The sequence below is a fragment of the Populus trichocarpa genome, chromosome 17 (genome assembly GCF_000002775.5).
Source record: "Populus trichocarpa isolate Nisqually-1 chromosome 17, P.trichocarpa_v4.1, whole genome shotgun sequence".
Lineage (NCBI taxonomy): Eukaryota > Viridiplantae > Streptophyta > Magnoliopsida > Malpighiales > Salicaceae > Populus > Populus trichocarpa.
This window is the reverse complement of record NC_037301.2, coordinates 2656152-2680107: the sequence shown is the minus strand read 5'-3', so window position 1 is coordinate 2680107 and position 23956 is coordinate 2656152. Positions and strand designations below refer to the sequence as shown.

Sequence of the window (23956 nt, the reverse complement as noted above, 5' to 3'; positions counted from 1 at the left end):
GGAAGAACTAATAACATTATAATCGAGGCTAGTTTCTTTCACATTTCAGATTTGCATCTTTATCAATAGGAGTCCTCTATTAATTAACAAGAACTAATCGAGGGAAACATTGTTACCCTCCTCACATGTTATTATTTATTGGATTAATAATAATTGTTTTTTATATTTCAACATCAGATTTATTAAAAATCAAAATTTATTATTTATTATAGATTTTTTTATATGGCATAATCATAGTTTCATAAAAACATCTAGCTTTGTGTTGATGCTTTTGACTTTTTTTATATGAGATTATCATGGTCTCGGAAAAACATCCTGGTATTGAATTGATATTCAGTCATCTTAAAATTATTTTTAAAGTTAAATTATATTTTTACCAATCGTCTAATTTTTTTTAACCTTTCAAGTCAAATGGATCACATCAGGAGCAACTTTTATACAATTTAATTTGAAGTTCAAGCTAAACAATGAGTGGTCAGGAGGTTTGAAGTTCAATCCACTGAATTGGGTAAAATAATAATATTAAATAATTTCTCTTGATGTCAACATTATTTTGGTACAAGTAATTTTTTTTTGATGAAGTCGCAACGTAGCCATAGTTTTAAAATCTAACCCGGTGATCAATTCAATCCAAAGCTTAGGTCACAGGTTTTGAACGGGTCACCAGGTTTTGACCCGGGTCATCCCAGGTCGACCCCCAATTAATTTTATAAAAGAAAACGATGTTGTTATTGCGAAAAAAATAAATAGTTAATGAATTGCAATTGAGTTTTTAACTAGATCTTTTCCGGTCAATTCCAGCTTTTGCCTTACTCAATTTTTTCTTAAATCCAGCTTGGTTTCAATCCACAGTCATTCATGTCCCGGATTAACATGTTAGGATTTAAAATTATAAGTAGTAATTCTCTAGAATAATTAAGTGATGAAATTATAATCAATTAGAAGTATAGCGAGGATTCTCATGAAACTGAAAATATGTACTATGAGCCCAACCACCCATCATTCTTGTACTCATAAAATGAACTTATAATCCAGTAACACGCTTAACATTTATTTCTCTCAGTCACGACGATGTGCAAGTATCACCAGCTCGGTGGTTTGCTCTTCACCAATAAAATGTTTTATAGTAAAAAAAGGTGTAGAGATTAGTAACAAGAATTCTTTTAAGTCTGCTCAAGAATTTCTTTTATTGTGAGCCAAAAGTATTATGGAGGGTTGCAAATACAGAATACCGGCGGCTAATATTATAAAAAATAATGTCATAATTTTGTTTAAAAAAAAAAACAAAAGATGTTTATATACTTGTCATAATTTCTTTTGTATTTTTTGTGAAATTTTATGACATTATTTTTTATAATATTAGCCACCGACTTTCTATATTTGTAACCCTTCATAATAATTTTAGCTCACAATAAAAAAAATTCTTAAGCACACTTAAAAAGTTCCTTGTTACTAATCACTACACCTTTTTTTTACTATAAAACATTTATCGGTGAAGAGACTTGAATATTCAAGTTTAAATTACATTAAATTAAAAATATTAAAAGTTTGTAAATCCATTAAGAATCAAAATACACAAATTCAAAACTAATTCCCACATAGATCTTTCGCTGTGAAGTATAAAAACAGGCAAAAGAAATTGTTTACCCGGCACTCCTTGCATCGGCATGCTTAATTAATGGAATATCTAGAAACATTTTACGTACAGGGCCAATTCCTACGCTTCTAAACGGGTTATAAAAACCGACGTTTATATACTTGTCCTGGTCAAATTAAATGTAATGACAATCAGTTCGAGAAAGTTACTCTTTCTGGGAAGGTTGTGGGGTTAGAAGTTTAGTGAAACATTAGTAAACAATTAGTCTGTAAAGAAAACGTGAAAGATAAAGATAACAGCGATTGAATATTGAGGCCATGCATGATAATTTTATTCACCCGATCTTCAGTCTATTCAACTTTGTGTGCTATATACAATAAAATAAAATACAAATCGTTTGATTGATTGACATTTTCTTAATTACCTTCCGAAGATACTTTCAATCTTAATTAACTGATCCCTCGTAATATTGTTGAACACTTCTTGTCGTCTTGAGCAGTTGGCAAATTCAAGATTAGACAAGGTCAGCCCTCCTTAACCTTAATTAATCCTCACTCAACCTTGAGATTAACACTATAAATACATGGTATCATATATATCATCCCAACCTCATCAAAGCTATCCAACAATAATCGTCTGCCTATCAATGTCTTCCTCAAGACTCACCTCCTCTCTCTATTTGCTAACTTTTGCTCTACTTCTCCAAAATGTTCTTGGAACGGACCCTCTCTTCACTAGGTGTTCCAGCAACGAGAACTCAACTTCCAATAGCTCTTATAAAACAAGCTTGAATGTCCTCCTGGGTTCTCTCTATCATCTTGCTCCAGTTGAAGGCTTTGCTCTTGGTTCTTTAGGTCAGAACAACCAGGACCGTGTTGGGGATTCCGGCTCCCCCATGCGCGGACCGGGGGTGTACTGATAGTTGCTCATAGGAGGCTAGAAGCACACTGCTACAATATTTTACGTGGTTCGGCAAAACCGCCTACATCCACGGGAGAGAGTCCATTTTATTAGAGATTAGAGAAAGGATATACATGGAGGAGGAGGATCACTTCACTCAAACTCTACTCCCAGCTCTCATTGCTGCACTTGCAGCTGCTGCAATGGCAGCAAGGCTGCTGCCATTGCAGCTCTCTACTTTCACTCTATTCTCTTCACATTCTCACACACTCTCTTCTCAGTTTGCTCTACTCTCTTGCTGCCTATTTATAGGCAAGAATGGTGCCACCAGCTCCAACACTTCTTCAACAAAGGTGGCTGCCAACTCCAGCTCTTCTTCAACAATGGTGGCTGCCAACCTTTGACATCTTGGATGGGTGCACATGGTTGGTGCAACTCCAGCTGCAGCTGCTGCAATTGTCAATGGTTGTTGCACATTAATGGCAACCAACCCAACAATCACCCCCTTTGCCATTCATGTGGGGCAACTGTCCTCTTGCTTCTTCAGCACAGGCTTGCATCCTGCAGCTCTTCCAAGCTTACCATTCCGAGAGCGTCTGTGACCAAGTTTATAGGTACTCGCCAAACCTTTCAATCACCAGAGTCACCAAAGCACACCTTTTCTCACACAAAAGGATCACTACAACCAGATGGTCTGCCACATCTCATCTGAAGAGTGTTAACGCTTGTCTCTGGGACACAACATTCCCCTTCGAGCGTATCAACCATGCTCGGTCCGGAATGAATCATCAAGCCTCACATCAAGGCTTACAACACCCCCTCAAACGAAAATTTCTATTTCCAAGTGCGACAGTCATTATCTGAGTATCTCAATATGATCACGAGCTCACCACTCTTCCAAGAGTCTACTCATACAGGAGTTGCGCCTGCCCTCTGTTCCACCCTAGGAACCACGCCTTACTTCTCCGTGAGTCTCTCGCTCTTAGTCTCAAGAGTCCAGGTAGCTCTCCACCTTCACCTATGGGGGCAACCCATTAAAGGTTGATCCATATATGTCTTGATACTGAGTATTACAATGCCTTCACTGAGCTCACCACCTTGACAAGAGTCAACTTGTTCCGGGAACCTGCGCATGCCCTCTGCTCCTTCATAGCAGCCGCGTCTTAATGCTCCACAAGTCACACACTTATTATCCAAGGCAAATGTCTTCTAGCTCATTGATCTTTAGCATGGGGGCAATATCCATGAAAGTCAATCCTGCATCTGTCTCCATACTCATCATAGCCACTTCATTGGCTATACACATGTCCACTCATATCTAGCCATCACATTGGCTTTGGGGTTGTTCTGAACTGGGCTCATATCGTGGCCCACACATCTTCTCCTTAGGTGTCTCCGCTCGTCGCCATGCGGCGGTCTGAACTGGGGCTTCTACCACGGCCCTCACACCTTCTCTAAGGTGTCTTCGCCCGTTGTCATGGGGCGGTCTGATCCGGGCTCCTATCATGGCCCTCACACACCTTCCATCTAAGGTGTCTTCACCTTTCATAGGTGGCCGCATCCTCCTTCAGCTGAGATGCTTCAAAGTGGCTCCAAAAAAGTTCTCTACCACCATGTGCACTATGGGAGAGATAACTGCCACTGATTACATAGAAAGAGAAACTTGCGGTATACTCCTCGCAATCCTCCACCTCGATTTCTATGTTTGGAGCTTCTACGCCTTTCTGCGTGACAGCTCCACCTACACCAACTCTCTTTGGTGTCTTCGCCTTTCATCATAGGCGGTTGCCTTGTATCACAGGCATTTGCACCCCCTCAATTAGGTGCCTCTGCAACAGCTCTCTTTCCATCCTTGCATGCATTGGAAAGGTCTTCGCCTGTTGTCTTCATTAAGAGCACAAGAGACTTCCTGTTGTACAAACTTTAACAGTCTCTGCTCTGAGCTTCATCTGGGAACACTTCTTCTCCTTGCACCTGTTGTCTCATTACAGTACCTCGTTGGATCTTACAGGTACCTCTGCACAATCTCCGTGTGCCCTCGTGCAATTTTTGCTCTCTAGATTTCTCCCTATTCCTTGCTTATGTTTGACAGCAGCTCATCCTGTCACAACACTTGTCCAAGTCAAAATAGGGTGCCAATCTTTATCCCCTTACTGTATTCCTCTTCCATTATCAGGGTCTTCATCAATTCTTCCCTTGAGAAATCACAGTCACCGAATCTAACTTCTTTGGAGAAATCACCACTTCATCAGATCCTTGATCATACGGAACCCAACTGTTCCCTTATGCCGCCATCCTGCTAGTCTTCAACTGTTTCATTACAAACTGCTATATATACGAAAATAGTACCGTATGGATAATCCTTCCACTAAGCAAGTTCCCAGGAAAGATTGGAGGGGTCACACTGGTCCCGCTTAAAACCCAACCTCCTAGACAGAACTTCTTAGGCCATATCTATCCATCGTACTGTCTTTCCATATATACAACCATTTGCTAGCTTTGTTGCGGCTTTCCTTTACAAGTGATCTGGAATATACTAGTTTAATACCTGATTTCTCAACATCTGGCGAGACTACCAGTTCTTAGATTCGTCAAGATTGGTCTTGGTCAATTTCCACTCTTCACCTCAAATTGTCCACATGATCGGGTGTCCAGAGTGTCCCAATTTTGCCTTCCCTCAAGGCAATTAAAATTCTCCCCATTTAGCAGTTCAGCACATATAATTGGGTAAACATGTGTGACATGTTCTTCTTCATCTCCATCGACCACCATGATGACCTTCAAATGCCTCCTGATCGGGCAATCTCTTTTATTAATTCACCACCGCCATTTTTGGTCTTAAATTTCAACGATCGGACCGTACCATTGCATCCGGAACGATCAAATTAGCTGGAAACAAGTCTGAAATCGTCCAAATCGCATTTCAGACGGCTAAGATTTGATCAAACCAATTCTGGCCTGATCAACGGCTCAGATTCAATCTCAGATCCGGTTGCACGTAGACTCCGCTGCACAGAATCTTATCCGTTGGCTCGCGGCTCGGCTCGGCTCCTTTTTGGCTCGGCTCGGCTCAACTCGGCTCAGTTCGGCTTGAGTCTGGTGACGTGGCAGGTGGGTCCCACTTTGGTGACGTGGCTGTTGACTGGACGCTGACTGGTCTTTGACGTGGCTGCTGCATGGCATGCCTACTGTGCATGATGACTTCACCATTACATCAGGCTGATGTCATCATGGGCCATGCTACTGTACATGATGATGTCACAATTACATCATGCTAATGTCATCCCTCACATGTCTAGTGTTCATGATGACGTCACTTTTACATCATGCTGACGTCATCCTTATCCGAGTCAGCCACATGGGTCGGGTCAACTGGTATTCGGGTCGGGTCAACTCATCCGGGTGAAGAAGACGCGTCTGCGCGCGTGGACAGACGCCTTGCCGGAGAGTGATGGAGAGTGCGGCCATGTCCGACGTCCGATTTTGACGCCGTTTTCACCAGTGGCTTCGTCTCGGCCTCCTCTACATAGTGGTATGTTCAAAACACCATTTTGAGAACTTTCATTTTTGTGCAAAAATCAAACACCCCTTTAAACCATGTGCTCTGATACCAATTGTTGGGGATTCCGGCTCCCCCATGCGCGGACCGGGGGTGTACTGATAGTTGCTCATAGGAGGCTAGAAGCACACTGCTACAATATTTTACGTGGTTCGGCAAAACCGCCTACATCCACGGGAGAGAGTCCATTTTATTAGAGATTAGAGAAAGGATATACATGGAGGAGGAGGATCACTTCACTCAAACTCTACTCCCAGCTCTCATTGCTGCACTTGCAGCTGCTGCAATGGCAGCAAGGCTGCTGCCATTGCAGCTCTCTACTTTCACTCTATTCTCTTCACATTCTCACACACTCTCTTCTCAGTTTGCTCTACTCTCTTGCTGCCTATTTATAGGCAAGAATGGTGCCACCAGCTCCAACACTTCTTCAACAAAGGTGGCTGCCAACTCCAGCTCTTCTTCAACAATGGTGGCTGCCAACCTTTGACATCTTGGATGGGTGCACATGGTTGGTGCAACTCCAGCTGCAGCTGCTGCAATTGTCAATGGTTGTTGCACATTAATGGCAACCAACCCAACAGACCGACCATATGGGCTCGTTCTTTGTAGAGGAGATGTCTCATCGTCAGATTGCAGAACCTGTGCTGCTAATGCAACCAGGGAGATCCGCAAGCTCTGCCCAAATGGCAAACGTGCAATCATAGCGTACGATAACTGTCTTTTGAAGTATTCTGACTCGGACTTCTTTGGCCAGATTGACGAAAACAAGTTCTCCACGTTTACTGTGAATAATGTGAGCAACCCAGTGCTATTTAAGGAGAAGACTACCGAGCTGTTGAGCCAACTAGCAGACAAGGCTTCTTATAACTCATCAAAATTGTATGCTGCCGGAGAGATGGACCTCCTTGAAGGATCGATGAAACTTTATGGGATGGCTCAGTGCACGAGGGATCTTTCTAGTGTTGATTGTAAGAAGTGTCTTGACGGTAATATAGGTGCACTTCCAGGAGTTGCTTATGGAAACGAAGGGACTGTGGTTGGTGGGAGTTGCATGGTTATTTATGCGACATATCCCTTTGTTAAGGCTTAAACTCGTATGCCATTCTAGGGTTTCGAGGATCAATGTCACTACAAGAAATAATTGTTCTAGGAACACATGTAATTTGATTTATTTTATTTCCTTGATTGTTCAATAAAATGTCACTACGTATCGCTGTGAGAGCTAGATAAACAATTTGATGCAATGTTAAATGAATGTAAACTTGACATGAGTTATAACGTATAACTTTTTAATAATTCAAATGGAAATTTATTTTAAATCAAATATATTAAACATCTTATTTGAATCAATAAAACGAATTAACTAAATTGTAATTGAATGGACCACATTTAATCATATCCATAGTTTAAATGATTCAATAGAATCCAATCCAGCCTTATCACAGATGCCATCCTATACATATTGGACAAAATCAAATGAAGTTCTTGCAAAAGTTCATTTTGATACTTAATTACAATGTATTTTTTTCTCTATATGTATTTTATATTTATGACATTTTAGTTTTTATTGACAATTTTTTGTCCTCTAATTTACCAAAATTAAAATATAAATGAGTGATAATTAAATAATAGATACTATGAAAAAATAAAAAATAATATTTTTTGTCCATGATATTGAACAGGCTTGTTCCAACTTTCATGGTGAGACAAGAATTTTATCTTAGAAAATAACTTTGAACAGTATAAAGATCACAACTTCTGATGTCTTATCCAAAATATACACTAAACAAATCACAACTTAACTTCCTTCCTCATGTCTTGTGCAACTCCAAAACAAAAACAAGGATTTTATTTGAAGGAGGCCATAGCTATAAAGGCCATTATTTTTTCACATAGCAGTGTTTCTATATCATTTATACAAACGGCCATTGTCCCCATGGCCGATTAGCCTTAATCTACAAAATACAGTGCACATAACACTGTCTTCCACTTTTATTGCCTAGCTACGACCTTTTTTACCAGTTCTCCACGAAGGGGTAGAGTTCGTACCTAACATTACAACTCCCACCCACAACCCTCCCTCCTCGTTTACCATCACAGCAGCTTGGAAGTCCACTTACGGCAACATCAAGGCACTTCTTACAATCCGTACTAGAAAGATCTCGAGTGCATTGTGCCAACCCGTGCAGTTTTTTGGAGGCAACAAGGTCTAGTTCCCCTGTGGCATAAAATTTGGTGTCCGCGTAAGCTTTACCAGATAATTAGCTGCTCAATAAAGCCTTGACTTTCGTATTAAAAGATGTGGGATTGTCTACAGATTGCGCATTGTACATGTAGAACTTGTTTTGATTATCAATGTCCCCGAAGAACTTTGTACTGGAGTACTTGACCATGCAATTGTCATACCAAATTATTGCTCCTTTTTTATCAGGGCATCGTTCGCGGGTCTCTTTGCCAGCATCAGTGATCCAAGTTTTGCATTTTGTGCTAGACACATCTCCGCCGCATAAGGCTAATCCATTTACACGGTTCCGGCCTTGGCCAATTGAGCCAAGTCCAAAACCAGTAGGAGGGACTTTGGCAGACAAGAGAAGTAGCAAGTCATTCAAGTTACCGCGATAAGGGTTATTATAAGCTCCAGTGTAGTTTTCTTGGCTAAAACAGAAATGATAGAGGGGGTCATCACAAATTGCTACATGGAGCAGAAGGGAAAAGAGTAGGAAGAACAATGGGATAGATCTTGATAAATACATGTTGGATTGATCAGTACTTGAATGCTTGGTTATATATGTGTCTATTGGAGGAGGACTAACTCCCTCTATATAGCGAGAAGGTTTGTGTTGCCTTGCCTAATTGGATTTGGAGTTGATTGTTGAAGATATTTAAGGGGTATCTTATCAACTTCAATTTAACGATAGTCTTCCACAAGAAATTACGAGTGATTGCAAGAAACAATTTAGGTGTGTATATATTTTTAAAATTTTTTTTTAATTAAAAATATATTAAAATAATGTTTTTTTTATATCATCATATTAAAATAATAAAAAAATTAAATAAAAAATTAAATAAACTTAAAAAAAAAACAAAAGCTACCACAAAATTATCAAACTAACAATATTAATATTTAAATATTGATCTAAAAATATCTTTAGTGTTCAATAAGAAAAAATCTACATCCTTAAAATAAAAGTGAAGGACTATTGCTCGATTTTGAAGCTTAGAAACGTCAAGTAATCTACATCCTTAAAATAAAAACATTTGACTGGGCCCGTGTCTATCCGATCGAAGCACAAAGGTTGAACACTGAAAATGCGCTTCTAAGGTAGAGTGGATAATTTAAGAAAAGAAACCAACTAAGCTATAATCCTCACAATTAGTGACTAATCATGCTTGCAATAGCATTGGCCCTTCTCTGTCAGCGAGTGCGGCCAGCTGAGTTATTGGACTTTGGCCAAGCTAGAATACGTTGTAACCTATCCCATTATCCTCTGGTAAGTGGGTTTGAGCTAGTTTTTATAATACAAGGGGAGCTGAAAGGGATCCAGTTGATTTCCACTACCCATGTCTTATAGTTTGTCTTCTGTATATTACCATATTTAACAGTTTTATCAATGAAATATCCTGTTAGTATTAATTTTAATATGTTGTTAGTAAGTATTTTACCGATAAATTTACAGACAGAAATCAGCCGTTGAAAAAAACCTTGTTGGTAATTGCTGGTCTTTCAGAAAATCCGTCGGTAATAAAAAAAAACCTATGGTTTTACAGATAGACAATATGCACCAAAAATAAAATTTACCGCCAGGAATATACCGACACAATAATTATGTCGGTGATGTAACAATTGAAGTGGCATATGCAGTAATTTTTTTCCAACTCTCTAGAATATACCAACAGAATAAGTCCGTTGGTAACCTCGTCCATAATAATTTAAAAATATATATTTTTTAAAAAATCTATTGAACAAAAAAAGAAAATAATTTAAAAATATTAAATTTGTATAAAATTCAAGTATGTAAAAATAAATTATCTTAATATAAAAGTCAAATATTTATTACAAATTTATTCGTTCAAATACAATGAAACTAGAACAAAGGCGGCGCTGGAGGAGGAGGTTCACCTCCTTGGTTATTAGATCCTTAACATAAAACACAAAAGGATGGAATTCAAAAAACACATTATTTTCTAAGCAAAACTTTTGAACAGATAATAGAGGATTTTTAATATGAGGTACGTGTAGAATGTTGGATAAAGTGAATATACGTTTAGGTGCGTGGATTTTAGAGTGGGCAATATGAGAGATAGTGAGGCCCTTACCATCTCCAACATGCAGTTGATCAAAGCCAGTATAAGGTTCTGAGCTCGCCACATTTGCAATGTCGGGTGTCACATGCTGATAAGCACCTATATCAAGAAATCAAGTAATAAAAGTACTCTTATATTGAGTATTACACACCAAATTAGCATTATCTTGCATATTATGAGTGGATAGTTGGGGGCATAGCTGTGCTAAATGCCCAAAACTATAGTAGAGCTGCCATTTTATTTTTCTCGGATTAGACCATTGACCGGAACCCCCAAAACAATTGCCTTGTTGCCCAAATTTTGTCCAACAAACTGTCAAGAACCAAAGCCATTACTGTTAATATTCTGACCAGAGTTAGACTCATTAGTTCCATGATTGAGATAGCCATATTTATGATTCTTTCATCCTCCACAAAAACAACCCTTGATACCAGAATTTTGGTTATAATTGTTACCTGATGACCATGACTGATGCTGTGAGAGGAAGGCTGAAGGAGGTTGAGATGGTGTTGGCAGCAATGGGGCTGTCACGATGGGTTGAAGAGAAGCCTTGTGCAGAAACTCATGTGTGAGAAGATGACTGTAAAGATCAGTATATGAAATAGGTTCTGCTCTAGTGGAGAGGGTGGTTACTAGGTCCTGAAATTATCCTCTCACTCCACGGAATACATAGAGGTTAAAATCTTCCAAGGATAGTGATTTGCCGGCACCAGCAAGCTCATCAAATAATATCTTGGCTTACTACAAATAAGTACTAACAGTGCTTATCAGTCTGTCTTAGGTCTTGGAAGGAGCCATAGAGTTGCATGATTCATGAGTTAAAAGGTGAAGCAAGAGCAATTTCAAGATTGTCCACAAAACATGGGATGTCTAGCAATCAACAACAAGATGCAACATTTCAGTAGACAGAGACGATGGAATAACGGTCATAATCAATTGATCTTGCTGCTTCCATGATAGATATGACGGATTAAGACTGGACAAATCCCTATCAGTAGATGTACATACGCAGGGTGCATGGGAGAAAGTGATCAACATAGGAGTACACACCTTGGCCTAACAAGTAAGGTTTCCTTTGCATCCTCCAGTATAACAAATTTGTGTTTGATAGTTTTAAAGAGATTATTTGTTGAGTGTTTGACAGAGGAACAATCATGTGAGAGTGTCTATCTAGCTGCAGCTATGAAATCATTGGAAAGAACCATTGCAGCAGAGTAGACATGTGGGAAGGCAATATCCGAAGTGTTGTTGTTGGCAGTAGTAGAAGAATGAACGCCAAATGAGAGTGATTCATTACCAGAAGAAGGAATAACAGCAACAGAGGGAAGGATTGTTGAAGCGGAAGAGACACCACTAGAGGGAAGGATTGTTGCAGGAGAAAAGAGAATCAGTGCAGCCATGTGAGAGTCTATATTTTGGGTGCTTGCAGAGTCCATGATGAAGAGGAATATCAAGTCTACTCTGATGCCAAGTTAGATAATAGAAGAACAATATAATTGTATAAAATAGTAATGGTTGCATGTGTGTGCAACAATCATCCTTTGTGTGTATGTGTATGTTTAGGGTTGTGTACAATAATAATGGTGAAAACACTGCACATGATAATTACACTATGTATATGATAAGTTCTCTATAATAGTTACCCTCCTCACATGTTATTGTTTATTGGAACCATAATTTTTTATTCATTTTTAAATGATAATTTTTTTGTTCCTTAGTATTTTGAAAATTAAATTTTGATCAAAAAATTCATTTTCCTTATTTTTAGTCATTGGTTTGAGAGATAATGACCAAATTTCAGTTGATAAGAGAAAAAGTCTTGGTCGACATCAATTTCGACCAAAAAAATCAATTCTAGTGTCAATGGTTCCATTCTATGAGAGGAGTTTCACTTAGGTTTTCTTTATCTTTCTCATTGCCTCAGATGGTAGATCTAAGCTCATGAAGTTTTTTTATTTAAGGTTAATTTTAAGGCTGTTTTTGGGTTATTTGATGCAATATATGAGATTATTAAGGTACTTATGGTGTTTTATAGGTCTTTTAGCTCGAAAACATATTGCAAATTAAATTTTTAGGGAAAAAACCCTTCGATCATTAGAAACCAGGCCACAGATGATGCATTGTCTATGCTATTTTTCTTTATAAAGGGTAGACTATGCGTCGCCCGCGCCTTAATATTAAAACATTAAAAGGATTGGCGGTTATGTATGAACACACGAAAAGAAGGTCAGTTTTTGCACAATTGTGTTTCAGTTATAGCTGACTGAGTTGCCACCTTTCAAGGCCTCGTCGGAGCAATTCTGACATCATTGTCACCTGAGATCTTCTGAAGTTGGTTTAAGAAATGCACACCTGTCATTTGAAAATCTATAGCTCTAGATTCATTCGTTTGAAGTTTCAACTCAATCAACCAAAACTGTCAAAATAGAGACTAGTCCATCGAACGACGTGTCACTCATATTTTCTTCATCAAGTCTGAATGATGCGTCATTTGGGGTTTTTAATTTAGGATTGAAATTTTTTGATTGAGTCCCTATTATTTCAATTTCTTTTAATTGCACCTATAATTGCCTCTAAACTTTTAATTTCATGCAATTTCACCCCTATGAAACTTAATTAACAACCCTTAAGTTGATCGCCTTTTTCATTTTGGTCATTGGATCTGAATTTGTGCAATTTGACCCCCAATTCACCCCAAGCAGCTCTTAGGTCACAAGTCGAGTAAGTTGACCAGGGTTACCCGAATCAACTAATTTTTTTATTCTACAAGAATGTCAAAATTATATATTTTTTTATAAAGATCCAGGAAATAAAATCAACGACTCATTCCTTTGATCGTGGTTTTTAATTATTTTTTTTTGTTTCATCCCATGGCATTTACTTTATTAACGATTTTGCTTCGTGATGTTTTCAGTTTTGCCTTCTACAATGTGGTGTCGGTCTCATAACCAGGGTCACAAGTTTAGAAGGTTAGCTTTAGTGGATTTCTATTCTTTTAGTGTATTTTTTAAAATTCTATTTTCCAACATTTGGTTGGTTATGAATTAGCCTTTTTTATTTTTTTCACTTTCCTTTCAATGGGATTATCCCGATCTCGTGTCCTCGAGTTGCAAATTTGATGGGTTGACCCAGGTTGACTCGGGTCTTTTTATGTTGTCACTTTTTTTATATATCTTGGATGTCAATTTTTTTATTAATTTGGTTTATTTGTTGTCATTACTCTTTTTTAGTATTATTTGATTAGCTGGGGTTATTAAACTCGATTGACTCAATAACCCAATTCTCTGATTTTTTTTAAATTTCAAGTTTTGTATGGAATCCTTTTCATGTTTTTTAAAAAACTAACCCGCCCACGACATAGCACATAATATCTATCTAGTGAAATCCCACAAGAGGATATATGCATAGCTCGAGTTCCAATATGAGTGGAAAACCTCGAGAATATATACTTGTAAGGCTAAGACTACACATACCCATGATACCTTTATGAAATCCTAGCTGAATCTCATATGTAAAGCTTATAAACGAATGTGGATAACATGTGTACATGAAGTGTGTGCGAGAGATATAAACAACAATCTCACACCTAACCTGCCAAATTAAAACATTAGAAAAGGGAAGAGTATAAAAAAACATCGACATTTATGCAATAAGCATAGAAAGAAAATTTCAATAGTTAGAAAAAACAAATAGGCCTTGAAAAATTCGATCAAATCTTAAAAAATTATAATTGAGTTTTTAAACATTTAATTTTGAACTTTTCTTTTTAAATTGATTTTTATTCGCCAAGAGAGTCTTCATCAGTTGAAAATACACTGTTAAATTTTCTAATCTTGTATATTTTGATCTTCTTCAACCAGTCTTCGATAATTTCTTAGGCTTTTTGGTATATCCTTCTTACTTATATATTTTTTTTATTTTCTTGTAATATTTTTTCAACCTTTTTGTATTTTCTCTTTTTTTTTTTGTTTATATGGTGCTACAAAAATAGGCAACATGTACCATTGAAAATCTTTTTTTTTTAAATCATAATATTTTTTTATATTAGCTATCTCTCTTTTTGTACAAACCTTTATAAAAAAATTTAGATTTTATTCGGTTGCTACATCTTGTTTTGTTGTTTGATTAAATGTCATTAAATCTTTTGTTTTTTTGTGAAATTTTATGACATTATTTTTTATAATATTAGTTGCCGGCATTCTGTATTTGCAACCCTCCATAGTAGTTTTGGCTCACAATAAAAAGAAATTCTTAAGCACACTTAAAAAAATTCTTGTTACTAATCACTACAACATTTTTTACTATAAAACATTTATTGGGGAAGAGCAAACCACCTAACTAGTGATTCCTACACATCGTCATGACTGAGCAAATAAATGTTAAGCGCGTTACTATGTTATAAGTTCATTTTACGAGTACAAGTCCATCGTGATTGGTTGGGCTCATAATACATATTTTCAGTTTCATGAGAATCCTTGGTATATTTCTTGCCATGACAGAGCAAACAACTTTAATTGATTATAATTTCATCACTTAATCATTCTAGAGAATTGCTAGATAATTTACTAGTTAATATACCGCACTATGCTTATACTTTTAAAATCTAATCTCGCAGGTTAACCTGGGACCTGAACGACCAGGGGTCAGAACCAGGCTAGATTTAAGAAAAAATAGGGTAAGACAGAAACCTGGGTTGACCTGACATTATGGCATATGTTGTTGAATAGAAAATATTGTGTTTTTTATGTATTGATTTATCGTGTGTAATATGTTACACCGTAATATATGTGTACTGCCCTAATCATATAAATACCAGAGGTGGCTACTTGATTAAGTTAGCTTCTTAATTATCACAAACTCTGTTTCAACTTGGTATTAGAGTTGATTTATCTAAACATGTATATGTCTTCCCCTCTTCACCTTCTTCTCCAAACAGCAGCACTGGATTTCCATCGTCCCCTTCTACTTGATTAACTCTCTGGTGAAACAACCATTATCTCGCTCTGTTGTAGATGTGTTGAGGTTTGCTCTTTCCTTCTCTATTGGGTTAACGTCTTCACCTTTGCAATGATATCCCCTCTGTTGGATTAAGTTTTGCTGGACAACTTTTAAGTGTTCTACTTAGCTTCTGTTTCTACTAAACTTCTGTCTTTTGTCTTCTCAGCAAATACGTGTTCCTGCATCTCCATCCAACTCTAGGATTATGCAATAGTGTGGCTCTCTTCAGGACCTTCTTAAAGGTGATGATATTGTCACTCTCTACCTGCAGAAAGCTAAGGGATTATTTAACAAATTAGCCGCAGCGGGCAAACCTATCTCCCTCACTGACTTCAACCTCTATGTTTTTCAGGGCCTTCATGGTGAATTTCGTGATTTGGTTACAAGTTTTTCAACCAAAGGTGAGCCCTTTGCTTACTCTAAGCTCTACAGTCACTTGTCTACACATGATTTTTTACATAGAAGCTCTCTTCAATCCATTTTGATTACTTCACCACTATTGCCCACACCTTCGCAGCCTCCCTCTGCCTATGTTGCATAACGTAGTTTTGATGGATTTAATGGCAGTAGCTCCTCTCCTCATCGCGACAGATGAAGAAGATGAGGCTGGAGGGGACATTCTCGTAGTAACTTCAACCAGTATAATGGGCAATCTTACCGTGGCGACAATGGGGGTTCCTCCTGGCATAATATCTATAGTTGTGGTAGCAATTGCCAGCAGCAGAAGTCAGCACGGCAGAACCAGTGGCCACGACAGATTAGATGCCAACTTTGCAGCACTTTTGGGCACTCTACACAACAATGTTCACAGCTTATGCATAATGGGAATCAAGCCTCGACCAACCTCTCCTTTAGTGATGCTTTGATAGAAAATTTTATCACTTGGTTTCCTAACATAGGTGCGAATTAACATGTTACTCCAAACATTGCCGGTATGACATATGCAGAACCTTATCTCGGTAATGATCAATTGTATATTGGTGATGGTAAGGGACTTGTTATATCCAATACAACTCATAATATTTTGCATACTCCAAAATGGGCCATTACTTTGTCTAATATCCTACATGTTCGACAAATTTTGTTGTGAAAATTGTGTCTTTTTCGAGTTTCACTCCTCTTTTTTCCTATGTCAAAGATCTTATAACCAAGAAAGTTCTTCTTTCTAGTCAAAGTAAAGATGGCCTCTATAACCTGTTAGAGTCCTCTACCATGTTTATGCCACAAGCCTTTCTGTCTACTTCTACTGATGTTTGGCATCGTCGACTAAGTCACTCAAGCTCTCATATTCTGAGTCTCTTAGTGTCAAATAAAAAGGTCATCTGTACTTTTCATCATTTAAATTTCCATTGTCAAGTGTGTCCGTTAGGAAAATCATCACGTCTTTCATTAGGGCCTACGGGTCATAAATGTCTGCTCCTCTTGAACTTATTTTTATTAATGTTTGGGGCCCTACTCTTATGTTATCTTCGGATGGCTTTTGATATTTTGTTATTTTTTTGGATGCACATACGAAATTTATCTGGTTTTACCCTATTGTCGTCAAATCTAATATATTCAATTTGTTTCATCAATTTCAAGTCCTGGTTGAACGATAGTTCTCTCAAAAAATCAAATATGTTCAAACTGACTAGGGTGGTGAATATCGTAAATTAAATTCATTTCTTAAAACCATTGATATTTAACATTGCTTAATATGCCCACGTACACATGAACATAATTATATTGTTAAGTGTCGTCATCACCATATTGTCGAAACTGGTCTTACTCTTCTTGGTCATTATAAGGCACCTCTAAAATTTTAGAATTATGCTTTTGAAACATTTGTTTATCTCATAAATCGTATTCCGACACCTATTTTGTGAAACAAATCTCCATTTGAATATCTATTTTGGCAACCGCCTGATTATATCTTTTTACATGCTTTCGGATGTCTATGTTTTCCCTTTCTTCGACTTTATAATGCTCATAAGTTAGACACCAAGTGTGTTCTTAGGCTATAGTTCATCTCATCTAGGCTATCGTTATGTTGATTTATCGTTTAATCGTATCTACCTCTCCAATCATTTTCGATTTCATGAACAATCTTTTTCATTTCTTGAGTCTACCGGTAACTTTGCATCTGCTAGCCATATCCCTCCGCCTACCGCTGTCACACACCTTTCTTTCCTCACCACCTTTTCAACAACACCTTCATTACCACCATCTGCCTCCATATCTTTTGATTATTTTGCAAGTACAGGTTCTGCAACGCCAACCTTATATACGTTTGTTTCCCCTGTTGCTGCTATCTTTACATCACCGCCATGAAGTTCTACCTCTCCATCTAGATCGTTTGCCCCGTCTCTACCAGGCCTGGATCTTTATGTTGATCTCTCCAGCTATTCTTTTCCACGGTAGAGGTCCCCTACTTCCCTAGCACAACGACAACACCATATGGTGCTGCTTCCCAGACAGAACAGGACCGTCAACACCACTTCAGTCTCTACTTCCTCATCACAGTCTTTAGCCCCACGGGTAACATCTTCCCTTACTCTCGAGCCTCTGAATTTTAAGGATGCTGATCATTTTATTTGATGGCATACTGCCATGAAGTCTGAAATTGCAGCTTTACATGCCAGTGGCACTTGGTCCTTGGTACCATTTGATCCCTCTATGAATGTGGTTGACTGCTGGTGGATGTATAAAATTAAGCGTCGAGCTAATGGTGCTATTGATCGCTATAAGCCTCATTTGGTTGCACGAGGGTTCACTCAAAAGGAAGGCATTGATTACTTAGAAACCTTCAATCCTGTTGTTAAACCGACTACTGTTTGATTAGTTCTCACTATTGTTGTATTTAAAGGATGGCAGATTCGGCAACTTGATGTCCATAATGTGTTTTTTAGTGGCTCACTTATATAGAGAGGTTGTTTAGATGTCATAACCCATATATTTTATAGACTTTACTCTGCCGACTCATGTCTGTCATCTTCATAAGTCTCTGTATGGTTTAAAACAAGCTTCACGGGCTTGGTACACACACCTGAGTGACTTCCATTTAACTATTGGTTTTCGAGCTTCCAAGGTTGATACCTTTTTATTTGTTTTGACTATGAATCATGATGTTTGCTATTTACTTGTCTATATTTATGACATCTTACTTACTAGTAACAACTCTACATTGATTCAACATCTTATTACCTTACTGAGTTCAGAATTTAAGCTTCATGATCTGGGTAACGCCTATTATTTTTTAGGGGTTGAAGTCATTCCTATCAGTATAGGACTCATGCTTAGTCAGCACAAATATGTTCTTGATATTCTTTGTCGTGCTGGTATGTCATCATGTAAACATGTTGATACACCAGCCTTTGTCTCCAAGGTTGACTTATCATCTTGTGTGTTATTTTCAGATCCCATTCATTTTCGACAAATTATTAGTGCTCTTCAGTATCTCACATTTATTGAACCAGACATCTGCTATGTTATAAACAAGGTTTGTCAGTTTATGCATGCTCTTACTAAGAGCCATTGGGTTGTTGTTAAACGTATCCTACGATACTTGAAAGTTACATCCTCTTTTAGCCTTCACCTTACTCGTGGCTCCTCTTTATCACTTCATCGTTTTACTGATGCCGATTAGTCAGGGAGTATTGATGATAGAAAATCTACCGGTGAATAAGGCTTTGGCAGATGGTACTACTGAGGTTCTTTTTCTCCGCTATCTTCTATTAGATTTGTATTTTTCTCCTAGTTCTGTTACTATTATCTAGTGCGATAATTTAGGTGCTACTTATTTCTCTGCTAATCTGATTTTTCATGCTCGAACAAAACATGTTGAAGTGGATTATCATTTTATTCGTGATCGAGTGAATAAAAAGGTGATTCAAATTCATTTTATCTTCTCCAAAGATCAATTAGTTGATGTCCTTACAAAGCCACTCTCTCACTCTATTTTTACTTTTTTATATTCCAAGTTTCACCTGGAAAACTCACCTTCAGCTTGAGGAGATGTATTATAGAATATGTTGTAGATTAAGAAATATTATGTTTTTGATGTATTGATTTATTATATGTAGTATGCTACACTGTAATATATGTGTACTGCTTTAATCATATAAATAGCAGAGGTGACTACCTGATTAAGTTAGCTTCTTAATTATCATAAACTTTGTTTCAACTCCTGGAAAGACCTAATCAAAAACTCGGTTGCAACCCGTTGACTATTCATTGTTTTTAACAAAAACGACGTCATTTTATTTTATAACAAAATTAGGGGTCGACCCGGGATGACCCAGTAACCTGGTCAAAACCTGATGATCTGTTCAAAACTCGTGACTTGGGCCTTGGGTCGAGTCGATCATTGGGCCGAGTTTAAAAACTATGGCTATGTTGCGGCTTCATAAAAAAAATTACTTGTACAAAAATAATGTTGAGATTAAGAGGAATGATTTAAAGTTGAGAATAATATAATGACTTAAGTTGTGTCATAGCCAACCTTTTCTATTTATATATATGTGGCGGTACACGGTAGTAACTGTAGGAATCATAACATTGAAATAATCCTATATTAATTTCTATACATATATATACATGATATACATTCTGTAATATTTAATATTGTTATTATACCCAATTCAGCGGATTGAACCTAAAACCTCCCCGACCATACTTATTGTCTAGCTTGAAATTCAAATTATGTTGTATAGGAGTTGCTCCTGGTGTGATCCATTTGATTTGAAGGGTTAAAAAAAATTCAAACGACGAGTAAAAATATAATTTAATTTTAAAAATAATCTTAAGATGACTGAGCACTAATTCAATGCCAGGATGTTTTTTTGAGAGTATGATAACTACTTGTAAAAAAAACTGAAAGCATTAACACGAAGCCGAGATGTTTTTTTGAGACCGCTTTTTACCTCATATAAAAAAATCTAAAAGGAATAACAAAGTTGAATTTCTAATAAATCTAATGTTTAAATATGAAAATGAATAAAAAATTATTGTTCCAATAAACAATAAAATGTGAGGAGGGTAACAACGTTTTCCTCAATTAGTTCTGGTTAATTAATAGAGGATTTCTATTGATAAAGATGCAAATCTGAAATGTGAAAGAAACTAACCTCGATTATAATGTTATTAGTTCTTCCAGTATTGCTTTTTTTTTAAGTGATTACTATTCCTATACCCTTTACGAGTGTTAGGGCTTAGGAACAAAGGTGGCTACATAAGAAAGTGTCGGCCGACAGTTAAAAAAGATGTCGCATGTCTTACAAGAAAGTGCCTTAATTCCCACATAGATCTTTCGCTGTGAAATATAAAAACAGGCAAAAGAAATTGTTTACCCGGCACTCCTGTTGCATCGGTATGCTTAATTAATGGAATATCTAGAAACATTTTACGTACAGGGCCCGACGTTTATATACTTGTCCTGGTCAAATTAAATGTAATGACAAACTGTACGAGAAAGTTACTGTTTCTGGAAAGGTTGTGGGGTTAGAAGTTTAGTGAAACATTAGTAAACAATTAGTCTGTAAAGAAAACGTGAAAGATAAAGATAACAGCGATTGACTATTGAGGCCATGCATGATAATTTTATTCACCTGATCTCTGTACTCTATTCAACTTTGTGTGCTATATACAATAAAATAAAATACAAATCGCTGTGATTGATTGACATTTTCTTAATTACCTTCCGAAAGATACTTCCAATCTTAATTAACTACGTCCGGCCTCAACTGATCCCTCATAATATTGTTGAACACTTCTTGTCATCTTGAGCAGTTGGCAAATTCAAGATTAGACAAGGTCAGCCCTCCTTAACCTTAATTAATCCTCACTCAACCTTGAGATTAACACTATAAATACATGGTTTCATATAAATCATCCCAACCTCATCAGAGCTATCCAACAATAGTCGTCTGCCTATCAATGTCTTCCTCAAGACTCACCTCCTCTCTCTATTTGCTAACTTTTGCTCTACTTCTCCAAAATGTTCTTGGAACGGACCCTCTCTTCAGTAGGTGTTCCAGCAACGCGAACTCAACTGCCAATAGCTCTTATAAAACAAGCATGAATGTCCTCATGGGCTCTCTCTATCATCTTGCTCCAGTTGAAGGCTTTGCTCTTGGTTCTTTAGGTCAGAACAACCAGGACCGACCATATGGGCTCGTTCTTTGTAGAGGAGATGTCTCATCCTCAGATTGCAGAACCTGTGCTGCTGATGCAACTAGGGAGATCCGCAAGCGCTGCCCATATAGCAAACGTGCAATCATAGCGTACGATAACTGTCTTTTGAAGTATTCTGACTCGGACTTCTTTGGCCAGATTGATGACCAAAACAAGTTCTACATGTGGAATGTGAATAATGTGAGCAACCCAGTGCTATTTAATGAGAAGACTAGCGAGCTGTTGAGCCAACTAGCAGACAAGGCTTCTTATAACTCATCAAAATTGTATGCTGCCGGAGAGATGGACCTCCTTGAAGGATCGATGAAACTTTATGGGATGGCTCAGTGCACGAGGGATCTTTCTAGTGTTGATTGTAAGAAGTGTCTTGACGGTGCTATAGGCGAACTTCCAGGAGTTGCTTATGGAAAACAAGGGGCTAGGGTTGTTGGTGGGAGTTGCATGGTTATTTATGAGATATATCCCTTTGTTAAGGCTTAAACTCGTATGCCATTCTAGGGTTTGAAGGATCAATGTCACTACAAGAAATATATAATTGTTCTAGGAACACATGTAATTTGATTTATTTTATTTCCTCGATTGTGCAATAAAATGTTTATTCGATGAATAAAGTTCACTTCCGCACGCACGTATTGCTGTGAGAGCTAGATAAAAAATTTCATGAAATGTTAAATGAATACAAACTTGACATGATCAGTTATAACGTATCACTTTTTAATAATTCAAATGGAAATTTATTTAAAACCAAATATATTTAAACATCTTATTTGAATCCATCAATCAAATTAACTAAATTTTAATTGAATGGAACAGGTTTAATCCAATCCACCCTCTCATAGATGCCATCCTGATGCAAGCGGAAGCTACATTAGACGATAATGACAAGAATTCACAAGAAAAATATGAGTTAACCATGGCCAACGATCATTTTGGTAATCAAAATATGAGTCATCTTGATGTTGGAGTTAATGGTTTTAGTCTTGAAAATGTTCCATTTTAAAGAATTTGTAGCAACAAATTAAAGATACAGTAGGTATGTCTACAGTCTGGATCAAGGTTGTTAAAATCACGATTTTAACACGGCACGGAAACTACAATACAAATTCGGATCGTAAAAACGGATCGTAAAATCGTAAGGAATTTTAAAATACATTAACAAAAAATTCATGCTTCAAATAAAAATTTATACATAGTTCAAGCACCTTAAAAATTCATACATAGTTCAACAATTTTCAGTCCAATTTTCACCCCATTAATTCAATCCAATTAATTCATTCCTATAATACTGAAATGGCATTAAATTCAGTCCAATTCAACACTTTTCAGTCCAATTTTCACTCCATTAATTTAATTCAATTCAGTCCAATTAATTCAGTCCTATAATACTGAAATGACATTCAATTTAGTCCAATTCAACAGTGTTCAGTCCAATTTTCACCCGATTTATACTATTAATTCAGTCAAGATATATACGGTGGCAGTGTGGCATTCAATTCAATAATTTTCTCACCCGATCTTCAATCCATCCAATTTTCTATTCAGTCCATCCATTCCATTCAATTCAATTCAACATTATACATATACAATTTACAGGACCGGGCAAAATCAAAATCTATTACATGGGTAACAGACTAACAGTTAACAGGGCAAAATAAAAATCTATTACATGGGCAAATTCAACTACTGCAGTGATGATGATGAAGACAAAATGAACTTACGGTGACGAGCCGTTGATGATAATGGTTGAACGGCTGCTGCTGTTGAAGATGGGAAAGAGAAGGCGTGAAGACTGGATCGGCTGCAGGAGATCGTTGCCGGCGTGCCGCTATTAATGAAGATTGAAGAGGAAGCCCGAAGCCGTGAGTTGTTGAGGAGATCGTTGTCGCTGTTAAAATCGTCGCCGTGAAGACTGGATCGTGACCGCTTTTGTGGAGAATAGAGATCGTCGCCGCCGCTTTTGTGGTTGCCGACTTGCCGGTGCCTAGTTGGTTAATTAGATAAGGGGATTAGGGATTAGCCGATTAGGGATTTGTTCGGTTGGAAAATAGAAATAGTATTTTGTGAATTGTGATTTGTGAAGACTGAACTGAAGAGAAGATAGTCGTGTGACTGTGCATTTCCACAGCCAATAGGTGCCTGACAGCTGGACCAGGGGGGAATTTTGTTTCAGCGCATCATTTTGGCACAATCGCAAAATCGGTCCTGAAATCGCAATTTTGCGCGATTTCATCCGATTTTTGCGATTTCACCCCGATTCAACCCGATTTCACCCATTTTTGATTTTTTCAAGCGATTCAACACGTAAAGCATGTTTTGACTCGTAAAATCGTACGATTTTACGAGTTAAAACGCGATTTTAACAACCTTGGTCTGGATCATTTTGAATGTCCTCTATCTTGATATAATACTACTCATGGTCGATGATC

The 23956-nt window shown here is 37.4% G+C and overlaps 2 protein-coding genes and 1 pseudogene across 2 annotated transcripts; 2 read left to right on the top strand and 1 right to left on the bottom strand.

Annotated features, from left to right (window-relative positions):
* The first annotated feature begins 2243 nt into the window (after positions 1–2243).
* On the top strand, positions 2244–22157 carry LOC18107005 (cysteine-rich repeat secretory protein 38). The gene is made up of 2 exons (XM_052448301.1): positions 2244–2451; positions 21481–22157. The coding sequence occupies exons 1-2, from the start codon at positions 2244–2246 to the stop codon at positions 22008–22010; spliced, it is 738 nt and encodes a 245-aa protein (XP_052304261.1). The 3' UTR covers positions 22011–22157.
* Positions 6155–7290, top strand: LOC112325804 (cysteine-rich repeat secretory protein 38). Its single transcript, XM_024592867.2, has one exon. It carries the CDS (start codon positions 6562–6564, stop codon positions 7144–7146), a length of 585 nt encoding a protein of 194 aa, XP_024448635.2. The 5' UTR covers positions 6155–6561; the 3' UTR covers positions 7147–7290.
* Positions 7868–8890, bottom strand: LOC18107008 (cysteine-rich repeat secretory protein 38-like; annotated as a pseudogene).
* Positions 22158–23956: the final 1799 nt, after the last annotated feature.

Bases quoted from the DNA above. Each gene is read 5' to 3' on its own strand.
- LOC112325804 (XM_024592867.2), top strand. From the start codon at position 6,562: ATGGTTGGTGCAACTCCAGCTGCAGCTGCTGCAATTGTCAATGGTTGT.
- LOC18107005 (XM_052448301.1), top strand. From the start codon at position 2,244: ATGTCTTCCTCAAGACTCACCTCCTCTCTCTATTTGCTAACTTTTGCT. The intron at 2,452-21,480 runs GTCAGAACAACC...TTGGTTCTTTAG, and splicing joins CTTTGCTCTTGGTTCTTTAG to GTCAGAACAACCAGGACCGA.